Source organism: Giraffa tippelskirchi, chromosome 3 (assembly GCF_054371585.1).
Source record: "Giraffa tippelskirchi isolate mGirTip1 chromosome 3, T2T-mGirTip1v1.2.pri, whole genome shotgun sequence".
Classification (NCBI taxonomy): Eukaryota; Metazoa; Chordata; class Mammalia; order Artiodactyla; family Giraffidae; genus Giraffa; species Giraffa tippelskirchi.
The window spans coordinates 18,137,501-18,162,264 of NC_137277.1; the positions used below are offsets into that span (position 1 = coordinate 18,137,501).

General features: G+C 48.7%; 4 protein-coding genes across 11 annotated transcripts in view; 2 read left to right on the forward strand and 2 right to left on the reverse strand.

Moving 5' to 3' along the window:
* GFAP (glial fibrillary acidic protein) overlaps window positions 1-5,997 on the forward strand; it is an 11,255-nt gene extending 5,258 nt beyond the window's left edge. The window contains exons 5-10 of one of the 2 annotated variants that reach the window (XM_081577130.1): window positions 640-765; window positions 927-1,147; window positions 1,939-1,982; window positions 3,700-3,785; window positions 4,388-4,469; window positions 5,645-5,727. In XM_081577130.1, the coding sequence (XP_081433256.1) occupies window positions 640-765; window positions 927-1,147; window positions 1,939-1,982; window positions 3,700-3,785; window positions 4,388-4,429 (519 nt within the window). In that variant the 3' untranslated portion in view covers window positions 4,430-4,469; window positions 5,645-5,727. Of the gene's footprint in view, window positions 1-639; window positions 766-926; window positions 1,148-1,938; window positions 1,983-3,699; window positions 3,786-4,387 lie in introns of both variants that reach the window. The other variant, XM_081577129.1, reaches the window with a different exon arrangement.
* Window positions 5,998-6,482: 485 nt separating this feature from the next.
* On the reverse strand, window positions 6,483-8,595 carry FAM187A (family with sequence similarity 187 member A). Its single transcript, XM_081577131.1, has one exon. It carries the CDS (start codon window positions 7,992-7,994, stop codon window positions 6,729-6,731), a length of 1,266 nt encoding a protein of 421 aa, XP_081433257.1. The 5' UTR covers window positions 7,995-8,595; the 3' UTR covers window positions 6,483-6,728.
* Window positions 8,559-12,981, reverse strand: DNAAF19 (dynein axonemal assembly factor 19). Of its 6 annotated transcripts, none has more exons than XM_081577133.1 (5): window positions 12,866-12,981; window positions 10,905-11,056; window positions 10,378-10,510; window positions 10,244-10,291; window positions 8,559-9,706 (listed from the first exon to the last, which is right to left on the reverse strand). In XM_081577133.1, the coding sequence occupies exons 2-5, from the start codon at window positions 11,045-11,047 to the stop codon at window positions 9,275-9,277; spliced, it is 756 nt and encodes a 251-aa protein (XP_081433259.1). In that variant the 5' UTR covers window positions 11,048-11,056; window positions 12,866-12,981; the 3' UTR covers window positions 8,559-9,274. The 6 variants fall into 6 exon arrangements, with proteins under 6 accessions (XP_081433259.1, XP_081433258.1, XP_081433260.1 ...); XM_081577132.1 differs by having other exon boundaries at window positions 12,860-12,981; XM_081577134.1 differs by having other exon boundaries at window positions 12,662-12,981.
* Window positions 12,982-13,232: 251 nt separating this feature from the next.
* EFTUD2 (elongation factor Tu GTP binding domain containing 2) overlaps window positions 13,233-24,764 on the forward strand; it is a 38,227-nt gene continuing 26,695 nt past the window's right edge. The window contains exons 1-3 of one of the 2 annotated variants that reach the window (XM_081577125.1): window positions 13,233-13,308; window positions 16,462-16,570; window positions 24,354-24,519. In XM_081577125.1, the coding sequence (XP_081433251.1) occupies window positions 16,466-16,570; window positions 24,354-24,519 (271 nt within the window). In that variant the 5' untranslated portion in view covers window positions 13,233-13,308; window positions 16,462-16,465. Of the gene's footprint in view, window positions 13,309-16,459; window positions 16,571-24,353; window positions 24,520-24,764 lie in introns of those variants that run through there. The other variant, XM_081577126.1, reaches the window with a different exon arrangement.

The following is a 24,764-nucleotide window of genomic DNA, read 5'->3' on the forward strand; positions in this document are numbered from 1 at the left end:
ATACGCAATGTGGGGGTAGGATGGATTTCATAGGAGGGCAGTGGGGCCACGAGGGACTGGCAGCCTATGAACACAAAGAGAAGAGAGAAAGGGTATTCAGGGTGCAGGACACAGCCTGAGTAGAGGCCATAAAGCACAGAAAAGTGGGGGCCCGGAGATCCTGGCCCAGGGCATGGAGCTGAGGAGTGTAAGGGGCAGAAGTCAGTGATGGTTCTGAGCAGGTTAAGGCATGATGGAGCCATGAGGGATTCAGTGCAGGCTGAGGGAGAGAGGGTTATTAGAACCTGGTCTCTGCTCACCAGAGCTCCCTGTGTGTGATGGAGGAGGACAGGGTTCAGTCCCGAGGATGGAGCTGCTGGAGAGTCTGGGTTCTGTGGCACCCCCTGCTTATTCATGCGTTCCCTCATCAGGCACTGGGCTAGATGCTAGAGAAGTAGCAGTGTCGTCTGGGTCCATGGGCCACAGTGACTGTGAATAACCCCATCCAGTGCCAATGGCGCGAGGTGGGCTGGAAAACAACCCTACCGTCCGGCCCAACTCCCTGATCCTCCAGCCTCGTTCCAACCCCCCGGGCCCACCAAGCTCCTGCGATATGCGGCCCCAGATCGCTCCTCAGCATAAAGCCCTCTCCTCATCTAGTTTGCGGACCTGAACGACGCCGCCGCCCGCAACGCGGAGCTGCTCCGCCAGGCCAAGCACGAGGCCAACGACTACCGGCGGCAGCTGCAGGCCTTGACCTGCGACCTGGAGTCCCTGCGCGGCACGGTGCGCACTGGCGGGGCCGCAGGCGGGGAGGGGGACGGGGTCCGCGAGCCGGGGTGGGGACCTACAGCCCTAGCAGATGCTGGAGAAAGATCGGTTGGGGGCGGAGCTCTGAAAAGTTAGTTGGGGCGGGGCCTCGGGGAACGGTCCGGCTCCACCCACAGAACGAGTCCCTGGAGCGGCAGATGCGCGAGCAGGAGGAGCGCCACGCGCGGGAGGCTGCGAGTTACCAGGAGGCGCTGGCCCGGCTGGAGGAAGAGGGGCAGAGCCTCAAGGACGAGATGGCGCGCCACCTGCAGGAATACCAGGACCTGCTCAACGTCAAACTGGCCCTGGACATCGAGATCGCCACCTACAGGAAACTGCTGGAGGGCGAGGAGAACCGGTGAGCCCAGACCAGCCGCCTGCCCTACTGCCCCGCCCCAGAGTCGCCTTGCTCCCTTCACGCGTGCATTTGTACTCGGACATGTCCAACTCTTTGCGACGACCATAGACGGTAGCCTGTCAGGCTCCTATGTCCATGGAATTTCCCAGGCAAGAATACTGGAGTGAGTTGCCTTTTCCTTCTCCAGGGGATCTTACCAACCCAGGGATAGAACCCGCGTCTCTTATGTCTCCTGCTTTGGCAGATGTGTTCTTTACCACTGTGCCACCTGGGAAGCCCCATCAGGGACTGTCTTATTCAGCCTCGTGACCAGCCCCCTCCTATCCCAGTGCCCAGCACAGTGCTCGCCTAATACACAGTTGGTATTCAGTAAATGCCTGATGAATGGATGGATTCAATTCAGCCCATGTTGATCAGGTCCTAGAGTAAGGACTCGGGTTATCTTCCAAACTAAGAGGCTCACTCTCCACCCTCCCAACAAAGACTGGGCTTCTTTTCTGCTGACCAATCTTCTCTGCCTCCTGGGAACTCTCTTCACCGCTCTTCCCTCCCCTCTATCATCCTCGGAGCACTCACTCTCTTTTGAATGGAGATGTTCCCCTTGCATATAACACCCAGGGCTCTTACAGCCCCAGAGAATGTGTTGGCTGCTGGAGAAGCTAAGAGATGGGGGTCTGCCTTTCCTGTCAAGGAAAAGGGCCTCGAAGCTATCATGATGACCCTGGACCAGGATCTGGCCTGGGAATGTCCTCCGGCAGGCTGGTCACCCCTTTCCTTCTGCTGTCTTTCAGCATTACCATTCCTGTGCAGACCTTCTCCAACCTGCAGATCCGAGGTCAGTAGAATGGGGTTTTGTGGGCAGAGTGTTGGATTCCCACCCCCTCCCCCAGGCCTGTGGGTTGCTGTTCTGGTCTGAGGCGGGGGACCAGGGCAGAGGGGCCCAATGCTCTCTGTGGGGACCTTCACTATTCACAGCAGAACTTCCAGCCAGAATACACCATCCCAGAGCATTCCAGGTGGGGCTTGCGGCCACTCCTGTCCTGCTCTGCCCTTTGTCCCTCCTCCCATGCCCACTCCCCATGCCACTGCAGAACTGAGTGAGGGTCTTAACCTCTCTCTGTCTGCAGATCCCTGTCCAGCTGAGTGTTTGATGTTTGTGTGTTTTTTTAACTGCTTGTCACTACAGGGGGCAAAAGCACCAATGAAGGGGAAAGTCACAAGGTCACAAGACATCTCAAAAGCCTCACAATACAAGTTATACCAATTCAGGCTCACCAGGTTGTAGATGGAGCCCCGCCGGCTCTCGGTTAGCTGCCTGCCTTTTAGACATGGTGCTTTTCTCAGCTTGATAGGGAGCAAGCTCACCAAGCCCACTTTCCCCATCTTCTTGGGCTCCCTCCTCCCAGGTTTCCCTAAAGGGCCAAGCCTGTATCATTTCCCCAGCAATCTCAGCACCTAGTCCAGGACCTGGCACAGGGTAAATGTACATTAAAGTAGTAGAGTTGGCCGGTGTTCAAGGTGCTGAGTCCTCGGGTACTCAGCTGAGATGCTCTGGGCCTCTGAGCAAACACCATCTTCTGCCTCACCTCTTCCCCATCACCAGGAGGGCCCCTAGAGTCTCGCAGTGCCTGGCAGCCAGGGTCTTGGCCTGATTCCTTTGTCCCTGAGGCTCGGTTGTTCAGCTCAGGGCTGATTCAGCCCAAAGGATTATTTCCCTCTAGACTGCTGCTCTTGGAGTGAATAAAGTTTTATGTCCGCTGCTCTTAATATTAAACATTAGTGAGTGTGACATGTTATATTTTTCTCTCTGCAGGGGGGAATAAATTACTTCTTACTTGTATGTGGCCCTCAAATAATTTTCAGCTAAGGGAAAAAATAATTCTTCTGGACTAGAAATTTGGGGACACTAGCTATGCATATCCTAGGGCTTAGGTCAGTATCAGAAGAGTTAACCAGCAGACCAGGTAGATAGAGTCAATACGCCACATGCCCAACAGAAAAGGGTCCTAGAAGTGGCAGAAAGAAGCAGGAAAAGGGAAGAGGGACGGGAGAGGGACCCATGTGTATGGAACATGAATATGTGCCCATTGTTTTACACACTTTATTTCAGTTAACTGACTCATTACTTCCACCTAGAGAAGTAAGCAGCAGCATCCCCATTTTGCAGATGAGGGCACTGAGGTTGGAAGAGGTAAATTAACTTGCCCACAGTCGTGTGGCTGAGCTGTGACTTGAGCTCTGGCCTGCCTGACTTCAATAACCACTTGCTCTTTCCTTGGCGTGACGCTGGGTTGTCAGGGAGCCAGGGGCCAGGTGAGGGACTGCAGAGGGACTGAAATGCAGCCAGGCCAGGAGAGCAAGCAGGGCAGTGAGGACTTGCTTGGCACCGTGGGGACTTAGGAGGTTGCCAGCCCCTCTGAGAGAGCCTAGGACTTCTCTCGTTGGATAGGCTTTTGTACTCACAATTAGGGGTCTCAAGGGGAAACCAAGGGTGGGAGAGGATGTCTAGGGCCCTGAGAGCCTATGGAGGCCTCATCTCCTCATGTCTGCAGAAACCAGCCTGGACACCAAGTCCGTGTCAGAAGGCCACCTCAAGAGGAACATTGTGGTGAAGACCGTGGAGATGCGAGATGGAGAGGTGAGGAGGGCAGGCCCAAGATTCTGGCCCCAGCAGGCTCTGGGAGAAAGCCTGGACTGGCATATAGAAGGTTCTCAATAACTCCCAAGAGTTCCTCTGGGAGGCTCTGGAAGAGGGGAAGGAGCCCAATATAATTCCATTCCCCAGCCCCTACACTAAGGGGAGCCTAGATGCTTAGGCCACTGGACGGGGTCCTGACTTTCTTTCTCCCTTTCTCACCCTCAGACTCAGATGCCCCCACAGCAGGCCTGGGGGAGAGAGAAAGAAAATTAAATTTAGTAACTTTTGCTCCAACTTTCAGCTTGGTGAAAGGGATCTGGCAGAAGAATGGGAAGAGGAGATTGAGCATGTACCCTCCCCACCGTACCAGCAACAGAACTAGCTAATCTTACAACAGCGGCTCACCACTGCCAGGCAGATGTTTGCTAGATGTTTGACAGGATTAGCTCATTTCCCCCTCTGACTGCTGCATGGTGGCATTCTGGTTACTATCATAGAAAAGTTGGAAGGCTGGGAACTTGTGCTGGGTCATATTGCCTAGCCGTGGTGGACCTGGAGTCTGTGTGAGCTCCTAACTGTGGCATCTTCTCTGTCCCCTGCAGGTCATTAAAGAGTCCAAGCAGGAGCACAAGGACGTGATGTGAGCAGGACCCATCTGGTGGTCCCTGCCCCACCGTTTGAGAGGTCTGCAGCAGGAGTCAGGGTAGCTGTCCCTTATCTGCTAGTTAATTTCCCCAGAGTTGAGTTCCCACCCAATCCAGTTGCTCCTCTTCCTGCTCCATCTTTATGCCAGCTTGCCGCCCTAGGCCCCATCAGCATTAAGCCTGTCAGACAGCACGCACCCCACACCCAGCAACACTAACAGGGCACTCACCCCAAAGGGCGGCCTGGAGGGGCACGGCCAGCAGCTTGGGTTAGAATTGGGAGGGAGGAGAGAAGTCAGGGAGGGCAGGGAGACCTCATAAATCACCCTACCCTCCGTATCCAGAACCTCTGTTGTCATGGCAACTGTTGCCAGAGCCGGAGGTGTCTGGGGGTATCTGGGAATGGGGCCTTTGAGTTTCCTTGGGATGCTGGAGGAAAACTGAGAGTCTGAGACAAGCAGAGGAAGTCCCCAAGGCAAGGTGGCCTTGGCCAGAGGCTTATTCTTCTAGACTGACTCTGACCAGTCTGAGGGTGGGTGGGGCTATCCTGCCAACTGAGAGAGTCAGCAGACAGAATTCCTGGCCTGCTCAGATCGCAGAGGGGCCTCCTGAGCGATGCGTCGAGGGTCTCAGCCCCACTGAGCTGCCACATGAGCATGCCGTGGGCCCGTGGGAGCTTGATTCTCCGCACTTGGGGGAAGTATAGTGTAAGTGCAGAGGAAAAGGGTGCTGGGAGGGAGTAGAAGGGGGCCTTGCCCATTGCTGTGGGTACAGAGAGGTCAAGCCCAGGAGGACTCCCCCGATACAGGCTGGAGGGGGCAGGTAGAGATGGTGGGGGCGGTGCTTGGGATGACGTTAGATATCAGAGTGGGGGTTGTGGGTGAGCAGTTACACTTGGCCTTTGGGTCGTGGGAATCAAGAAAGTGACTCATCCTCTTGAAGATGCTGACACAGGAAAGGAAAAGGCTGCTGTTCATGGGAGCGGGGACTGCTTTGTCCCAGCTCTCAAGGCCCTTTCCTTGCTGCATAAACCCTGTCCACCCAGGCCTGTGAACCCCTGCAACTGCTACCTGACCCCAGGAAACACTGCTAGGTGAAGCCTCTGTTGCCACCCAACCTCCTCTCCCCACAGTGATCACTGCTCTTCCCTAAACCAAGGCCCCTGTAGTCCCCTCTTAGTCAAATACAAAATGTACCCCCCTCCCCATGTTTTAGGTAGCACTTTATTTTATGATTTGGAACCCGAGGCCCATGCAGAGTGAAGACACTGGTTTGTGTTCCCGCAGCCTGGAGGCAGGAGAGCTTGGGGCAGACACTTTCACCCTGAGCACCTACCTGTTCTGCTGTTCACAGGGAGACTGGTGGGCATGAGATGATCACTGCCCACAAGTGGGGCTCCGAAGCCCACTCCAGGGTCCCCATCTCCCTCCAAGTCAGAGGGACTTGACTGCATACCCTTCCCCCTCTCCCTTCTGCCACCCACTGCTGCTAACCTTCGGGGCATCACTGCGGGCTTTAGTCACTGACATAAATGCAACAAATAAAGACAACTGCTGTGGCCTTCCCCAGAGTGGCCTCTGATCTGTTCAGTGAAGGCTGAGGCTGGAGCAGATGACAGGAAGTAGCCTCAGGCAAGACACAACTTGCTTCTTATCACTGATCATCTTGGGGCCCCCAGCATCCCCAGCAGTGGCCACATGACAAATCCCACCTCCAACCCTGCTCTGCTCTCCAGCCCTGGTGCCCCACCCACCCACTGCCTTTGCTTCCGGTTCCTCCTCTTCTCACCCCCAGCCCCCAGCCTGGGTGCCATCTCTCAGGAAAGCCCTGAATTCTATCTCCACTTTCCTCACCCATTTCCCCTGTCCTGGTCTCTACCTTTATTCCCAAACTCACTATTTCTACCTGCTGGTCCTGGGATGAGGCTGGGAAAGAAGGCAAAGAGGATATATACTAGATACCCCAGCTCTTTTCTTCCTCTCTCTGCTACCTTCAGTTCAAACAGCACCCACTTGGCAATCCACGAAGGCAAGAAAATAAAGCACATCAAACATGGTCAACACCAGATAGGTGATAAATATTAGGTTCACTTCCTTCTCTGAGCATGAAGTCAGAAGACACACACACTCCAGCTACTTCCATCCTGGACTCAGTTCCCCATCTCCCACCTGCTCAGGCTTCCCTGCTTCCCAGATGAGGTTCCAGACTTGCTCATGAAAATGGGGGGCAGGTTCATATGCCCCATCCCCAACCAGAAGGCATCTGGTACCGTTTAACAAACACGTTTGAGCACTGGTCTTCAGAGCTGGGGGAGAGAGAGCCTGGGGGAGAAGTTGGGACAAAAGCGGAATAAGTAACAGCAGCAACGACAAAGGTGGATACTGACAAAGATGACCGTGATGAGCATGTAGCCTATCAGAATGAGCCCCAGGGTGGCCCGAGTCTCAGGGTCGGAGAAGGAGACCGCATAGCGACCTGGAGATGCCACGCCCAGTCGGAATCCAGCAATGCGCTCGCCCTGCCGCCAGCAATAGTAGATGCCCCGGTCTTCCAGCTGGGTGAAGCGGATGTGAAGATGGTGGCCGTGGTCGATGAACACCCTCATGGACCGGTTGACGCCCTTCAGGTACTGCGTGCGGTAGAGGTACTGGTGGTCCTTGTCCCAGGCCACGGCGTGCTCTGGCCGGGCCCCGGGACAGGAGATGATGAGTCCGTGGCCCAGCCTCTGCTGGTGGAACTGAATGGGCACCTGGGGCAACCAGGGCCGGCTGCCCACTTTGGACACGTAGTTGAAGATGGCTATCACACCCTCCTGGACCTTCTTCTTCTTCTCACAGGGTACCAGGCAGCTCCGAACCAGCAGCTCGGGGTTGTGGTCGCTGGCCTTGGCACGAAGCTGCCTGGGCACAGCCCTCGAACCACAAGACACCACGTTGGGCAGTATCTTGCGGTAGCGGGGAGAGAGGTCCGGGCTCTGCAGGTAGCACAGACCGATACGCCACTGCTCCCCGCGCACCCCGCAGCGGTCACAGGGGGTCCACTCCCAGAAGGTGGTGAAGACGCGGAGGTTCTCGTGGTACTCGTCTTCCAAGGGCTCCTGGCCCTGGTCCTTGAAGGTAGCCACCATCCCCTCACTGCTCTGGATGTCCACGTCATAGGCGTAAAAGTAGTCCCCCTTGCGGGTGCCGCAGAAATACAAGCCCGAGTCCTCCGGCTGCGCCCGGAAGACCAAGAGGCTGAACATGCGGATGCTGAAGCGGACCAGCATGTCGCTGCCCACGCGCACCTGGGCTGCCTCCGTCAGCAGCCGCCCGTCGAAGTCCGTCAGCACTTTGGTGTGGCTGCTGCCCAGGTGCTTCTGATAGTACCAGACGACAGCGGACACTTCCTCCGGCTTGCAGGGGCAGGGGAGCTCGAAGCTCATGTCAGCCAGGTAGGCCGCGTTGTCAAACATCAGGAAAGCCGGGCAGGGGCTCCTCTGAAAGATGTTCTCTTTCTCCACTATTTCAAAGGCCTGCAGGCTCCCCCACGCCCACAGGAGCACAGTGATGTGGGCCAGGCTCATGCCTGTGCAAGGGAAGGGTCAGAGCGGGCAGGGCAAACCCAAGGCACTAAAGGCGTATGGGACTTCTAGAAATCACTGCTGGGAGGAGGCATCTATAGGAGGAAAGGATTAAGCAGCCAGGGAAAGAAGCAACAGTCTGCAGAGGAAGCTGCCATAGGCAAGGCAGTTGATTCCCAGTTGACATACAAGATGCCCTTCTCATGTTCCAGATGTGATCTTGAGGAGAAAAATCATTCTAGAATCTGGCTCCCTCTCACCTTTCTAGAGCTCTAGCATTCTAGAACACTGGGTCAGGGGAAGCCAGGAGGGGAAACAAGGGCCCCGGTACAAGTTCGGGCAAATCTCTGCCCTTCTGCTTCAGACTCTGCCCTGCCTGCCTGCCTGGTGGAAAGGTCTTCCCTTTGGTTAATCTAGGAGTTGAAGGAAACCCTCCCACCTGCACATATGGCCATCTGAAGACACCTGGGCGGCTGGCCAGGCCTGAGCTGAAGCCTTGGGGCTTTCTCAGACCCACCCTGCATGGGAACTCAGCCCCTGGAGAAAAATATTCCAGCTCAAATGAGGTAGCATTTGATCATTTATTGACTAAATGTCCATTCATTGGTTTCTGGTGATGAAGACTCTTGTTTAAGGGCTATGGAGGATGAACTGGGAGATTGGGCTTGACATACGTACACTGCTATGTATAAAATAGATAACTACTGAGAACCTACTGTATACCACAGGGAACTCTACTCAATGCTCTGTGGTCACCTAAATGGGAAGGAAATCTAAAAAAGAGGAGATGTATATATATATATGTGTAAATGATTCACTTTGCTATACAGAAGAAACTAAGAACATTGTAAGGCAACTATACTCCAATAAAAATCAATTCAAAAAAAAGAACCATGGAGATCAGTATTTGTTAACCATGGAGGATTAACAATTTTGTTTTTTCCTTGTTTTGAGTGGAGGCTGCAATGGATGGTACCAGTGTTTGGTTGGGTGCTCACCCATATCTCAGGGCCATGGGCTAGCAGACTGGCAGACTCTAAGGGTGGGAAGCAAAAGTCTTTCAACTTGGCCCTTGACCATCCTGTAGATCTACAAAGTTCAGAATATGGAGCCCCCAAGGGGCTGGGGGAAAAGGGAAAATTCAGTTCCTGCTTTGGTTGTGAAAATTCCAAATCCAAAAGGGAATCAGGTGTGGGCTTCTGATTAGAGTCCTGCAGAGCCCCCAAGACCATCAAAAAATGCCTCTAATGACCACTGGGGGCCTCTGAAGGTAAATGGTCCCATCAGTCCACCTGGTACAGCATCAACAGCTCTTGCAGCAGACCTTCCTCCTCCTGAAGCCCACCTGGCTGCTCCCCCAGACCCTGCCCCTCCGGGCTGGGGGTGCCCATGGCCTGCAGCTTCTGAAACAAGGCTCTGCAGCTCTCTCTCTCCGCATGGCTCATCAGGCTCAGGTTCAGGGTGAAGCGCCCGGTGCTGGCCAGGCTGTGCAGGATCCCCAGCACCACCCAGAGGTCAGCTGGCCTCACATGATCGGCTAATGCCACTAGCATCTCCCCTAGAAGTCCAAACCCCACGTCCATCTGGAAGAGGCGGCCCAGCTTCGGGCCCCCGAGCTTCAGCAGGGCCTCGTAGCGCTCTGGCCCGCTGCGCAAGTGTCGCCGCCAGTCACGGTAGAACTCGGCTGAGGTCTCAGGCTGGAAGAGCATTTTCTCCTGGATCACAAAGGAAGGGAAAGAGAGTCCAGAGCTCTTCCAGCTGCTCTGTGACAGTGAGAACGAGGGGAACCCATGGGTTTTCAGCTCTGGTATTGGTCTTTGAGCACTGGCAAGGCCGCAGTCCCTATGGGCCTCATTTTCAGATGAAGGAACAGGGGATGGGATGGGGAGGGAGGGTCCCAAGAGGAAAAAAACGCAGACCATGATATGAGATTCCCAGCTGTACCAGGACTTTCCTACTGATGAGTGCGGACATAGCCCTGTTCTACAAGAGTAAGTCAGACTTCACTCTGAGCAGGGTGGGGGTGGGAGGTATTTGGAAACTTCAGGAGGAGAAAAAAGAACTCAAGTGTTCAGGATCTGACAGGCTGTATCTCCTTCCCAGCCCTGCCAGAGGATCAGACTCTCTACCATATAACCCAAGGCAGGGCACCCCAAATCTGATCTGGGAATACAAGCCAAGGGCTGATGGACGGGGGCCTGCCAAGTCTACCTTTCTGACTTGATCTGGCAGGTTTTGACCTCATCACCCACCGGTTGCTTTTCTTTCTTGAATTGGAGGCAGAAGGCTGCTTCTGTTGGCTTTACATGAGACACAAGGAAAACGTGTGTTGTAAGAAGACAGGACAGGAGGCTGAGGGCAGAGACTCCTGCTGGGCCTCACCTACCGGGGAGATTTCAGTGGTTTCATCCTGGGAGGGCCTTCCCTGACTAGTGTGACAGTTCCAGGGCACAGGCCTCTTTCCTCCCATCTTGTCCTTCCGCTCCAGCGGCTTCAGATGTGATGCAAGGACGATACCCCTGTGGGCAAAGGCCAGAGATTAGGGGATGGACCTAATGCTGCCTGTAAGTATGAGGTGGCTGGACTCTGCATGAAACAGGCTGGACCTGTTGGCAAGCCCATTAGAGAACAATAACAACAGCAAAAGTAACTGATAACTTTTGAGCACTTCCCATGTGCTAGGTATTGTGCTCAGAATCTTATGTGCAATAGCATTTAATCATGACAATGGTTACTCTCTCTTACAGATGAGGAATAGTGGCTCAGATAGGGAAAATAACTTGCATAAGATCACACACGTAGCAGAAGGTAGGGCTAAGACTGAGCCCAGAATGGTCTGACACCAGGTGCACGCTCTTATCCACTACAGTAAACCAGAACAGGCGAGGCTGAGAAAAATGGCATTAAGCTGACCTGAATTCCTCATAGGAAGCTACCTTCTGTTCCACCGCCCGTAACTTGGCAGCATTCTCCCGTTTGTACTTCTCATCAGCAGTGAGTGCAGCCTGCAGCTCTTTCTCCAAAGCCTTGAAGTCAATGATGTCATTCCTTTTCATGGCCCCTGTCTAGGAAGGCAAAGGGAATGAATGTCAAACAGAAGGCGAACATCATCGGGCGGGGGGGGCGGCAGGTGTTTGCATCTGGATTCTTTGCCAGCCAACAAAATAACCCCAAAGCACTCTGGACATCTAGTCACTTATCTTGGGGGGTGTTACAAAAATCTAGTTCTCTGTTTTACAGAGGGGAGCTGAGTCACACAGTGAGGTCTTGCTTAAGATTTGTTGTCACCAAAAACAGTCTTGACTTTTAGTTTAGTGCCTTATCTTAATTTTGCTCTCTGCCTCTGAAAATATTTTTTAATTGAAATTTAATTGACATTAAATGTTATATTAGTTTCAGGTGTCCAACACAGTAATTCAACATTTATATATATATTACCAGATGATCACCACAATAAGTTTAGTTACCATCTGTCATAATTTAAGAGTTATTACAATATTATTGACTTATTCCCTATTCTGTATGGTACATTCTCATAACAATATATTTTATGGCTGGAAGTTTGTGCCTCTTAATCTATTTCATCCATTCCCCCCCCCTCCCCTGTAGCAACCACCAGTCTGTTCTCAGTATCTATGAATCTTTCTGTTTTCCTTGTTTTGTTTTTTAGATTTCGCATATAAGTGAAGTCATGCAGTATCTAACTTTCTCTGTCTTAAAATACCCTGTAATACCCTATAACACCTTAGCATAACACCTCTAGGTCCATCCATGTTGTTTTAAATGGCAATTTTTCACTCTTTTTTATTCTGCCTCTAAAAATATTTTGGTATCGGTACTTTGGCTGAGGAAGCATTTCGATTTCAGAATTTAGTTCCTTCACATTTCCACAAGGACTCACTATACACAGGTTGTGATAGAGGCCCTCACACAAAATCAGAACTACTGTAAGCTATTCTTGAGCCCAGGGATAAAAATTCACCCATTGCTAAGTTAAGCATTAGTCATTCTGTTCTGTCGCAGCTGCGACCCCATGGGTTGTATAGCCTGCCAGGCGGCTCTGTCCATGGAATTCTCCAGGCAAGAATACTGGAGTGGGTTGCCATTCCCTTCTCCAGTGTATGTTCCCGATCCAGGGATCCAACCCGGGTCTCCAACACTGCAGGCAGATTCTTTACAATCTGAGCCACCAGGGAAGCACCCATCCTTAAATGTCTTTTAATGAGGAAAGATACTTTCCACCCAAAACCAGATGCAATGACTGAGCAGGAAATCAAGTAGACGCGACAGAGGAAGGGGCTTAATGATTCCTGTTCTCAAATCCCTCTGTCCAGCCCAAGGCTGGAGCATAAATCTCTAGGTACTTGGGCAACCTCTTTAGTTCTATGTACTTCTGCAACTTCCGCGTATCTGAAGCTGATTGATTCGTTCTATAGGGAGATCACCTATAAGGGTTTTAATCTCTGATCTGCATTTACTGCTGTGAGACCCTTCTGAATCTGACTACTAGTACTCCGAGCTATTAGCTAAAGATCACTTGGCAAAGTCATCATCACCAAGCTCCTCAGTCCCTGGGATTTCCCAGGCAAGAATACTGGAGTGGGTTGCCATTTCCTCCTCCAGGGCATCTTCCTGACCCAGGTCTCCTGCACTGCAGGCAGATTCTTTACCGTCTGAGCCACCAGGGAAGCCCCAACACGGAAGCAGGAGGTCTGAAACCAACCATCCACCCTAACATGGGTAAGCGAAAGACCAAGAAGTAGGATGGGGTGGCCAGGAACTGAACTCAGGTGTCCTGACTCCTGCCTCGTTCTGAGCCTTTCTCAGTCACTGAAAATCTAGAACACCTAATCCTCCTGCCCCCTGACCTTCACCCCAGTAGCCGGGGCCTCGGTTTCCTTTCTTTCTTTGGGGATGCCCAGATACTGCCGGACGAAGTCCGTTCAGCGTAGACCACGCCCAGCAGCTGTGGTTGCCCAGCAACTGCTACAACAGCCTCCCACGTGACCGTCCCGAAAGCCCCGGGTCAGGGTGGCCCCGAGGCGCCTGATCAGATTCACGCCTCCTTAGGCCTCGCTTTCTTTGGAGCAGCCCACCCCGTGGTTTGGGGACCCACAGTTCCGCTTCTCAGGTTCCTGTGTCCGCAGCCGGGATCCCTCCGAGCTGGTCCACAGGCAGAGGGCTGCCCTCCCGGGAAGAAACGCGACCGCGGCGCCTGTGGGGTCCTTCCGGACGGCCGGCGCAGGCGGTGAGGCGGCGTGGGGCGGAAGCACGGTCTCCAGCGGCCGACTCGGAGTTTTTGGCTGAGCAGCGGGAGGTGAGTGGCGCTGGTCAGCGTCAGGGGAGGCTTGCTCTGGTGGAATGGGAAATTAAATGTCAGATCTGGAAGAGATGCTATATGTTATATGCCACTTTCACTTTACAGATGGGTAAATTGAGGCGTGGAATAGGATAGAGAATGAAAGCCCACCCCCGCCCCCCCCCAACCGATTCCTGGGTTCCCTGCATGTCGTCCGTCTATAAAACCCTTTCCCTGGGCAGGGGTCGTTCGTGCAGTGTCTATTCCCCTATCTTACTCTCTCTTCCAACTGTGCCGCCTTCACTTCACTATCAAGCTGCCTCCGTCGTTACTCTGTGTTCCTTCGAGAGCCTGCATTGTAGCGGGAAGCTGCAGTGAAGTTTGGTACCTAAATTCACTAGTTTTGTGCAACTGTGGGCAGGTCAGCTGTCTTCTCTGTGCCTTGTTGGAGGCATACATTTCGTCATTCAGCAAGTGGTTCTGTTTTGTGCCAGGCCCCCTTTTCAGTTCAGTTCAGTCGCTCAGTCGTGTACGACTCTTTGCGATCCCATGAACCGCAGCACGCCAGGCCTCCCTGTTCATCACCAACTGCCGGAGTCTACCCAAACCCATGTCCTTTGAGTCGGTGATGCCATCCAACCATCTCATCCTCTGTCGTCCCCTTCTCCTCCTGCCCTCAATCTTTCCTAGCATTAAGTGAAAACAAACAAAAACAGTCCTTGCTTAAACTGTAGTTGAAGAGGTGTCCGTAAATACACGAATAGATACTTGTCAGCTAATGATAAATGTTAATAAAAATAATAAAACATTGAAAATAGGGGTTGGAGAGTGTATGGGGGAGGAGTTTTTTAGAGTGACAAGGGAAGGTTTCTCAGAGAACGTGCTGTTTTAGTAGAGACCTGAATGAGATGAAGGAACAAGGTATACATGCCCAAGGGAAGAGCATTTTGGAAGAGAAGAGTAAGTGCAATGGCCCTGAAGCAGAAATGACTTGGATTATTTCATGAACAGCCTTCTGTAGAAATTTCTGCAGTCATTTCATGGGAGTTTTGGGAGAATGAAATGTGCACAGAGGTGATAGCTCTTTGGGAATAAAAAGAGTATGCATATGAAAGTTTCCATGATAATTTACATTTAATTATTAGTAGTGGAGCTCTTAATTCTCTTATTTTATCCCCAGTCAGCACTCAACAAGGGGCACTGAAGGAGGTGGAGGGATTACCCTTGAGGAAGAAATACCAGTGTCTCAAAATTGAACGTTCTGGTCAGTTAACATTTATCCAGTGCCTACTTATATGAAGTGCTGTTTTGGGCATTGGCACATGGGCACAAGGAGCACAGGGTTCCTGTATACAAGAATGGCCAAAAAAATTTTTTTTTAACTAAAAAATACAAATAAAACAGACAAAAGAATGGCTGAAAAATAATGCCAGCTAACATTGATTGATCCTGGAACCGTGATGAATTCTTTACACAGCCTATTTTGTTTAATTCTCATAACGCTTTATGTGATGAAAAATAATCACTTTATTTTCCAATTGAAGAAACAGGCTTGGAGAGGTGAATAACTTAATTAAAGTAACATAGTTATCATAGTTATTAAGTGACAAAGTTTGGATTCAAATCTGGGTCTTCCAGTTCCAGAGCCCTGACCAGTAACCCATGCTCTGGTCTGTTGTCTATTACTTGTAAGCTGTAGAGTTGTTGTTGAGGGTAATTAGTGCAGTTAACTACCGTTCATGACAGAAGTAAATGCTGATAAAGACAGGAAAGGCTGTAGCAGCATAGGTGAGTGAGAAATTGAGGCTGTAGGAAGACTTGAAGGAAATGGTCTTTGAACAGTTATTTTGAATAGAATTTCAATACTTGAAGTGGAGACAGCCCACAAAATATTTATTAATTGCAGAGAGAAAACAAGTAACTTATACAGTAGAAAGGCCTGATAGACACCACCGTAATCAAGTGGTTAGGTTGACATCACCACTGATGGAAGAAATTAAAATCATATGCCACTTGTTAGGAGTTGCACTGAAAAGAGCACAGCCTCACTACTGTGATATTCTTACCAAAAAAAAAAGCATAACTTGACTGTAAACATGAGGAAACATCAGACAAACTTAAATTCAGGAGCATTCTACAAACTCACTATAGTCTTCAAAAGTGTCAAGTCATAGAAATCAAGGAAAAACCAAGGATTGTTCCAGATTGAAATAGACTAAAGACATGATGGCCAGATGCAAACATGGAATCCTTTGCTGTGCGGGGCATTAGCAGAACAATTTCTGAAACTTGTATGGGGGCCTGTGGATTAGGTGTAGTAATGTGTCAGTATTTTCTGATTTTGATGATTGTATTGTGGTTATGTAGAAGAATGTCCTTGTTTGTAGGAATCCCATGCACGAAGAGCAGGGGTTGGCAAACTTTGTCTATTAAGGGCCAGACAGTAAATATTTTAGGCTCTGAGGGCCATATAGTCTCAGAGGCAGCTACTCAGCTGTTAACAGGGTGAAAGCAGCCACAGACAGTATAAAAAACGGGCATGGCTGTGTTCCAGTAAAGCTGTTTTCATAGACACTGAAATTTGAATTTCATAGAATTAATTGTCATGTATCATGAAATACTGTTCTTTTGATTTTTTTCCCAACTGTTTAAAAATATTAAAAAAATCATACCTTCCAGGCCGTTATGAGAACAGCCAGATTTGGCCACAGGCTATAGTTTACCAACTCCTGCACTAAAGTCTGAGGAGGTGATGAGACATTGTGTCAGCAACTTAATCTCAAATAACTTAGGAAGAAGTGATGTGCACTGTTTTTGCAACTTCCTGTATTTAATTATTTTAAAATTAAAATTCGTTTAGTATTAAAAAAGAAAAAACACCAAGTGGGCTGGGACTTCCCTGGCAGTCCGGTGGTTAGGACTCCATGCTTCCACTGCAGGGGGCGTGGGTTCAAGCCCTGGTGGAGGGGAGGGGAAGAAGTGGGCAAAGTATATGTAAACAGACACAGGATTAGGACAGAGAGGAGGCAAAAGTACAGAGCTTTAGAGGAGCAGTTGGTGGGTTGATGTAACTGGAGAGGAGAGTGTGTGAAGGGATATGGTCAACCATAGTCAAGGGTGGAGGCCTCGGTTCCCTCACCAGCACCTAACTTTTCTCCTGTTGAATTTTAGCACCATGGATACTGACTTGTATGATGAGTTTGGGAATTATATCGGACCAGAGCTTGATTCTGATGAAGACGATGATGAATTGGGCAGAGAGACCAAAGATCTTGATGAGGTAAAACAAATATATTGCTTTTTCTCATCTGTTTTTAAAAAAGCAATGAAGTAGTGAATCCTCTGTGCTCCAGTAGTAACCTGTATTTATCTCTAACATTGTCCTTTTTGTAATTATTATGATTTAATTTGGGTCTTACACTGCCCCTAAGAAAGCTTGAAGTTCCAAAGGAGAATATAAGGTAACTTCATTGGTAGGGTGGTTTTATAATCTGAGTTCTAGTTCTTCGGGTAGTAGCTCTTCTTCCATTTGCTTGAAGTGTCTTTTGGCTATCATGAATAGTTCTAACTTAGAAAAGGTAGTTATCTCTTTCGAGGGCTGCTGTTCTGGGAGCTCCCTCATAAATTCAGCTTTTAAAGATGCGTAGGGACTTCCCTGGTGGTCCAGTAGTTAAGAATCACCTGCCAATGCAGGGAACATGTGTTTGATCCGTGATCCAGGAAGATTCCACATGCTGTGGAGCAACTAAATCCGTGCGCCACAACTACTGAGCCAAAGCTCAAGGGCCCTTGAGCCGCAACTAGTGAAGCCTGTCCGAAACCAGAAGTCTGTGAGCCACAACGAAGAGTAGCCCCCACTTGCCGCAACTAGAGAAAGCCGGCGAGCAGCAACGAAGAATAAATAAAATAAAAAATACATAAAAGCAGTAGAAAGGGAAGACACAGATTCCCGTGCCTCCTCTTCAGGAGAGTTACAGAGGATGAGGTTCAGAATGGTTTGAGGCTTGCAGAAGACATCAGAGGCAGCTTTTATGTTGTAACAGTGTTTAGAACAAAATGAGTAAGAAGCACACTGATGAGCCCACTGCTCCTCAGTGGAGGCTTGATACTAATGGGACAGCAGGGGAGCAGGACAAAAGTCCTGACTGCCGTTTGTCTTCTCCACCAGAGAAAGTGTCCTGCAAACCAGAAAAAAATAGAATCAACACTGGAAAAAGAAAATTGAAACCATGTAGGTGAAAAGGGAGTAGCTTGCACCTTTAGATGAGTTCAAGTCTCCAGGCCCCAGATGAATTGTATCCTGGGTGGATGGTGGGGAAACATTGCAGAGGTAGGCTAGTAGGCTAGTAAGCTTAAGAAAATGAGGCATGGCCATGGCGCTAAAAAGTGAATCGGGCAACTCCTGCTTTTCAAAGAGGAAAATAAGGTACTGCCTTCAGAAACTACGGACCAGTGAGTGCTATGCATCCATGGTAAAAATTATGGAAGGAATTTTAGAACAGATGACTGTTGAACACTTAGGAAGTCAGGATGAGTTTTACAATAATAAATTTCTCTTGATCCCATTACTAGATATAAGTCATAGGTATGTTGTGGATATTATGTATATCTTGATATGGGCAAGGCATTTTTTTTTTAATCAGTTTTTTCTTTTTACAAATATTTTAAAGAGATTATTTTTCATTATACAAGTAACTCACGAATCCAGTTCAAACCAAATTGGAAGACTTCCATGGTCCTCATTTCATTTCACTCCCTTTCCCCACTGTAATTCATGACATTCTTATGGAAAGACAATGGGCTGAGTTACAATACAATTTGGAGAGGTTCCAGCCAGTTGAACAGTGGGACCCAGAGAGTGTTAGTTACTGGATCACCACCAGAACTCTTGTGACATACCCTGGGCATCCATGCTTGGTCCTGTCCTTTTTAATCTTTTTATCAGTGACTTAGGTGAAGATAGAGAAGAGAGGTGTATAAGATTTGCACATGACATAAGCCAGTATACTGGATGAATGCTCAGTTGCTAAGTCATGTCCAACTTTGTATGACCCTATGGACTACAGTCCACCAGGCTCCTCTGTCTATGGGATTCTCCAGGTAAGAATACTGGAGTGGGTTGCCCTCCAGGGGATCTTCCCAACACAGGGACCAAACCACTGAGCCACCTGGTATATATATATCCTGGTGTGTGTCTGTGTGTGTGTATGTATGTATATATATATTCTGGTATATATCCAGCCAATATACTGGATAACAGAATCTAAGGTCAAAGATTCTTGAACTTGAATCTTTGAATATTGAGCTAAATGAAGTCCACGAAGTCATTTAGTATTTGTCCAGCACTTACTATTTGCAGGAAATCCTGATGCAGGAGGGAGCCAAGGCACTATCCATGCCCTCCAGGCACAGGCTCCTTGCCGGGAGAGATGAAGTACAAGCAAGGTTTATAATAAGATACAGGGAAGGACCAGCACCGTTTAAGTCCTAGTAACTTGTATCTGTAGGGACGTCTCTGGTGGTCCAGTGGCCAAGACTCTGTGCTTCCAGTTCAGGGGACCCTGGTTCAATCCCTGGTCGGGAAACTACATCCCAAATGTCACAACTAAGATTTCACATGCCCCAACTAAAGATTCTACACGTGGTTGTTCAGTTGCTGAGTGGTGTCCCGACTCTTTGAAACCCCGTGGACTGCAGCACACCAGACTTCCCTGTCCTTCACCATCTCCCGGAGCTTGCTCAAACTCATGTCCTTTGAGTCGGTGATGCCATCCAACCATCTCGTCCTTTATCATCCCCTTCTTCTCCTCCTGTCTTCAATCTCTCCCGGCATCAAAGTCTTTACCAGTGAGGTGGCTCTTGCCATCAGGTGGCCAAAGTATTGGAGCTTCAGCATCAGTCCTTCCTGTGAATATTCAGGGTTGATTTCCTTTAGGGTTGACTGGTTCGATCTCCTTGCAGTCCAAGATCCCTCATGCTGCAAAGAAAATCAGAGATCCCTCCTGTGTGCTGCAACTAAGACCTGGCACGACCAAATAAAAATAATTTTAAAAAAACTCATATTTTTAGTAATAATGTATAAGGAAGGGTCATTCTTGTCTAGATTGACCACGAAAAATACCTGAGGAAGTCACATTCAAAGTGAACCTGAAGAATGGGTAGGCATCTGTGAGGGGAGAGAGAGTAGAATGATTAGAATGATTAGTGATTGCCCAGGCTGGGGGCAGGAACTAGGAGGGTAATGACTAAAGGGTACAAGGGTTTTAGGTGAGGGATGATACAAATAATCTAAATTTGATCGTGGTGATGGTTACCCAACTGTGAGTAACCATTGAACTCTAGGCAAATTGTGTGGCATGTGACTTATATCTCACTAAAACTGTTAACAACAACATAAACTAAAAATAAAAGTGGGGGGGAATGGTTGAGCGATGTTTGAATGTTTTCACCTCAGTCCAGAGGGTTGAGGGAATCATACTCTAGTTGAAGCTCCTCAGTATTATGGCTCCGGCAAGGCTCTCCCCTTGTTTAATGAACACGAATTCCTTTCTTTTTCATTCTTATACCCGTTACCACAGGAATTCTAGTGTACATATGCTTTTTTTTAATCTGTAGAAGTTACAAATGTGTGTAGTTGCATGGTGCACCTGAATTTTTTTTTCAATCTTTGTTTCTTTGGCTGTGCTCTTAGTTGTTAACACAAGAGATCTTTGACCTTGTGGCATCTGGAATCTAGTTCCCTGACCAGGGCTCGAACCCAGGCCTCTTGCACTATGAGTACAGAGTCTGTGCCACTGGACCACCAGGGAAGTCCCTGTGCACATGTATTTTTAATGTAGGTAAATGGTATCATGTTGTCTATATCATTCTGTTTTTTGCTTTTGCCACTCCGTCTTGTGGTGAGTGATGTATTTTTAGGATCCATCCCTGTTGCTGTGTGTCTGTCTAGTTTGTGGCATCTGATTGCTGCTCTGTTCTCCCTGGTGTATATCACCCAGGATACCTGCCAGCAGCCTTCTCTCATCACAGATAATACTGCAGTGAATATTCTCAGGTATATCCTGTTATGCTCCATGTGAACATTTCTGTGGGTTATATTATATTCCCCGAAGCAGAGTTGCTGATGATAGGATTGTATTTATACTTAATGTGTTTATACTGTCAGGTTACTCTTCAGTGTGGCTGTACTCGTCCGTACTCTTTCTAGCTTCCTAGTCCACACAGGTGCATAGATTTTTTAAAAAAGACTTTTTATGGAGGTGTGTAACAGTGAAGAGCTTCCCTGGTAGCTCAGCTGGTAAAGAATCCACCTGCAATGCAGGAGACCCCAGTTCGATTCCTGGGCTGGGAAGATCCCCTGAATAAGGGATAGGCTACCCACTCCAGTATTGGGCTTCCCTGGTGGTTCAGATGGTAAAGAATCGCCTGCAATGTGGGAGACCTGGGTTCGATCCCTGGGTTGGGAAGATCCCCTGGAGGAGGGCATGACAACCCAATCCAATATTCTTGCCTGGAGAATCCCCATGAACAGAGGAGCCTGGTGGGCTACAGTCCATGGGGTCGCAAAGAGTCGGACAGACTGAGTGACTAAGCACAGCACAACAGTGAAGAAATACATAGGATTTTAATAATGGAGACAGGGAAGAAGGAAGGCTGTTCTAGAAAGGAGTGGAGTTTGCAGGAACCAAAAGGTTTTGTTATTTCATCATGAAGTCCTTTCTTGACCCCAGAGCTCCCTTCCATTACCTCCCATTTCCCTATTTCCCAATTAGGCTCATCTCCGAAGAGTTGTTACTTGCTGTCTCCAAATCCTTTTCTCCCTTTTTTTTCTCAAACCTACTTCTGTTCTTTGCCTCTCCCGTTCCGCAGAGACCGCTGTCGTCAAGGTCATCAGTGACCTCGGCGTCAGACCCCATCCTCACCCTTCCTGACCTGCCCGCAGCATCTGCCCCAGCTAATTACTCCCTCTTTAAAACGCTCTCTTCCCTCGACTTCCAGGGAACCTCTGGACTTTCCTTCTCTCTTCTGGCTGGTCCGTCTCAGTCTTTGCTGCTGGTTCCTCCTCATCTCCCTGACCTCTTAACTGTCAACAGGTCCCAAAGCTCTATTACTGATATCTATTCTCTGTCTACACTCACTCCTCTGCTCATCTTACCCAGTATATCAAATACCTTCTATTAACTGAGGACTCTCAAATGTTATCTCCAACCTGGACTTTTCTCTTGAACCTCAGGTGCTATGTCCAGCTTCCTATTTGGCATCTCTATTTGATATCTAATATAGCATCTCAAACTTAGCATATCTAAGACCTAAACACAGAACTTCCCCACCCCTTGTCTCCTGCTCCTGCCTCCAATTACTCTTACTGTCTTCCTCATCTCAGTAAAGACAGTACATTCTCCAGATCAAAAACCTTCCCTCTCTTTTTTCACTCCACTTTGAATTCACTAGAAGATATTTTTGACTCTATCTTTAAACATATATGCAGAATCCAACCTCTTCTGACCACCTTCCCAGCTGCTCCTCTGATGTAAGTCACCATAAGTGCCATCTCTCTCCTACTTCACTGTAGTAGCTTTCTATCTAATCTCCCTCCTTCCAGTATATTCTCAGTATGAGAACCAGAGTGATTCTTCTAAAACAAAAGCCTGACTGTATCACTCCTCTGCTCAGAACTTCTAGAACTGGACCTCTCAGCCTTGCTACCATTGACATCTGGGGCCAGGTAATTCTTCATTGCAAGAATTGTCCTGTGTTTTATAGGATATTGATCAGTATCCCTGGCTCGTGCGCACTAGGTCCCGTACACACACACCCAGTCGTGACAACCAGAAATGCCTTCAGATGTTGCCAAATGTTTCCCGGAAGGCAAAATTGCCTTTGTTGAGAAGCACTGCCATAAAGTCAGATCACTTAGAATGATCCAGAGGATCCAGCATGATCACCTGCTGTGTAATCTCAGCTCATACTCTTCTCCCGTTATTTACTGAGCTCTCACCATCCTGTCTTCCAACAGGAAACTGGGCTGTCTTGTGAGTAAGTGTTATTATTATTGGAAGTATTCAACAGGGGTAGGAATATGTGGAAAGACTTCCTTCGTTTGATAGAGTTGGCTGTGTGCCAGGCTGTGAATTGAGTGCACAGAGTTGACTAGTTCTTACAGAGCTCCCGTCCTGTGGGATTCCTGATGTGTGAGGCGTAGGGCAGGCTCCAGAAAAGTGCCTTCCGTCTCCATCCACTTGTGACCAGTGGCCCTTAAGAAATGGTTAGTTTTGTTTTGTTTTGTTTTGTTTCTTGGTTAGGATACATAGATTTATTTCTTTGTTATATCAGCTGACAGGGCCTCTAAGCAATTCCCTGGCGGCTCAGTAGTAGAATCTGCCTGCCAATGCAGGAGACTCGAGTTCGATCCCTGGGTCGGGAAGATCCCCTGGAGAAGGAAGTGGCAACCCATTCCAGTATTCTTGCCTGGAGAATCCCATGGAGGGAGGGACCTGGCAGGCTTCAGTCCATGGGCTCGCCAAAGAGTCAGACCTAGGAACTAAACAAGAACAATCTAGTGCATGTCTAGTGCCCAGATCTTGGTTCTGTAATACCATCCTCCAGTGAAGGAACCATGACTCCTTAGATAAATGGCTAACTCTGGACAGGAAAAATATAAGATGAACCTGGAGCATCTTCTGGTGCTGTAAAGAGAGACATGTTTAAAAACAACCACACAACAGTGGAGGCATATTGAAGGGACACAGGAGCCAGTTGTTAAGAGTTCCTAGTGACCAAAGATACAACAGTTTGAACAAAATTTAAGTTTTACCGGGTTCTTTCCCAAAGCATAAAATGAATATTCATGAGTTCATAATGGTATAAATTAATAAATGAAGAGACCAATTTCTTTCCATAGGATTTCAATTAACCGTTGTAAACCTTCCACCCTTAAGAATACCACAGCTCTACACTATTCTATATAAAATAGGCAGCCAGTAAGAACCCACTGTATAGCCCAAGGAACTTCACCCAGTACTCTGCAATGACCCAGATGGGAATAGAATCCAAGAAAGAGTGGATTTGTGCATAGGTATAACTGATCCAACTTGCTGCACAGCAGAAACCAGCGCAACCCTGCATTCAACTGTATGCCAACAAAAATGTAAAAAACAAAAACATAATTGCACTCTTCTTAAGTGTAGGCTGCACACAGTGACTTCATTCCAAAGAGTACAATATTGGAGAGAGAGGGTAACTTTACAGTGCAAAAGCCTGCAAACAAAACCTTGGCTAGGTGATCAAGGTTAACATTAACAGTAATAAGTCATGTTGAGAGTATATATTCTTGATGTGGGATGAAAGTGGCTCTTTACTTCTGTGGTCCTTTCAAAATCCCTTAAGGTTTTAAGATCCGCAAACCTACTTATGAGAAAAACTTGATCAAATTCATTGAGAAACTTTCCATAAAATGCCTTATCAAAATTGGAGGCCATCAAAAACAAGGAAAGTCAAAGAAGCCTAAGAAATGATCAATGTAGTGTCCTTAGTGGGATCCAGATTGTTTTTCTTTGTGTGACTTCCTAGGCACTGAGCCACCTTTGTGTCCCTTTGGTGCCTGTAGAATTTATTCCCCTGGGGTTTTGTTTTCATTACTCGGTGGCACAATGGCTGTCAGACCTCTGAGGTCCCAATAGAGGAAAGTTTCTCACTCAGATCAAGGCATCTAATAACTCTCTGCACAGACTATCTGCCACTCATTTCCTGTCTTCAGGAGGGTTAAGAATGTTCTACTTTCAAGTCCTGTGGCTGCATCTGCCCAGAGTCCACAGCTGGCCCCTCCGCACAGGTCCCAAGAAAGGGTTCGTTTGAATCAGGAGAGTGGTCTATGCCCATGGCTTACAGTCTTCTCATTGTGGAGGGTCATGCAAGAGTAGAACCTGCCTTGCTGACTCCTTCGTGCGGAACTCAGGAAGCTGGCAGGCGTGTGATGTTACTGCTTTTAACTTGGGTATTGTAGTCAGTCACTGAGCAGGAAGAGGACATGCCTCTTCCAAACTCCTTCCCGCCTTTGCTTTCAGGTCGATGAGGATGAGGATGACGATGATGTTGGTGATCACGACGAAGACCACCCTGGGATGGAGGTGGTGCTGCACGAGGACAAGAAGTACTACCCTACAGCTGAGGAGGTGTATGGCCCTGAAGTGGAGACCATAGTTCAGGAGGAGGACACCCAGCCTCTCACGGGTGAGTCCGAGGCACTGGGTGTGAGAGGTAAAATCAGAACTGGAAAACTTCATTTCATAGCCAGAAGCAGTCTGAAAAAGTTCACTGAATGAACTGACTAATTTTTCTTTCAGGTGCTATTTCTGGATTGAGATTCAGTTAACCCTGCTTTGATATTCAATAAAACAGATCGTTACTAAACAAATATGAGTTACTTCTTTATCTAATACCTGTTTAGGTTCCTGAAGACTGTTCTTAAGTTCCCC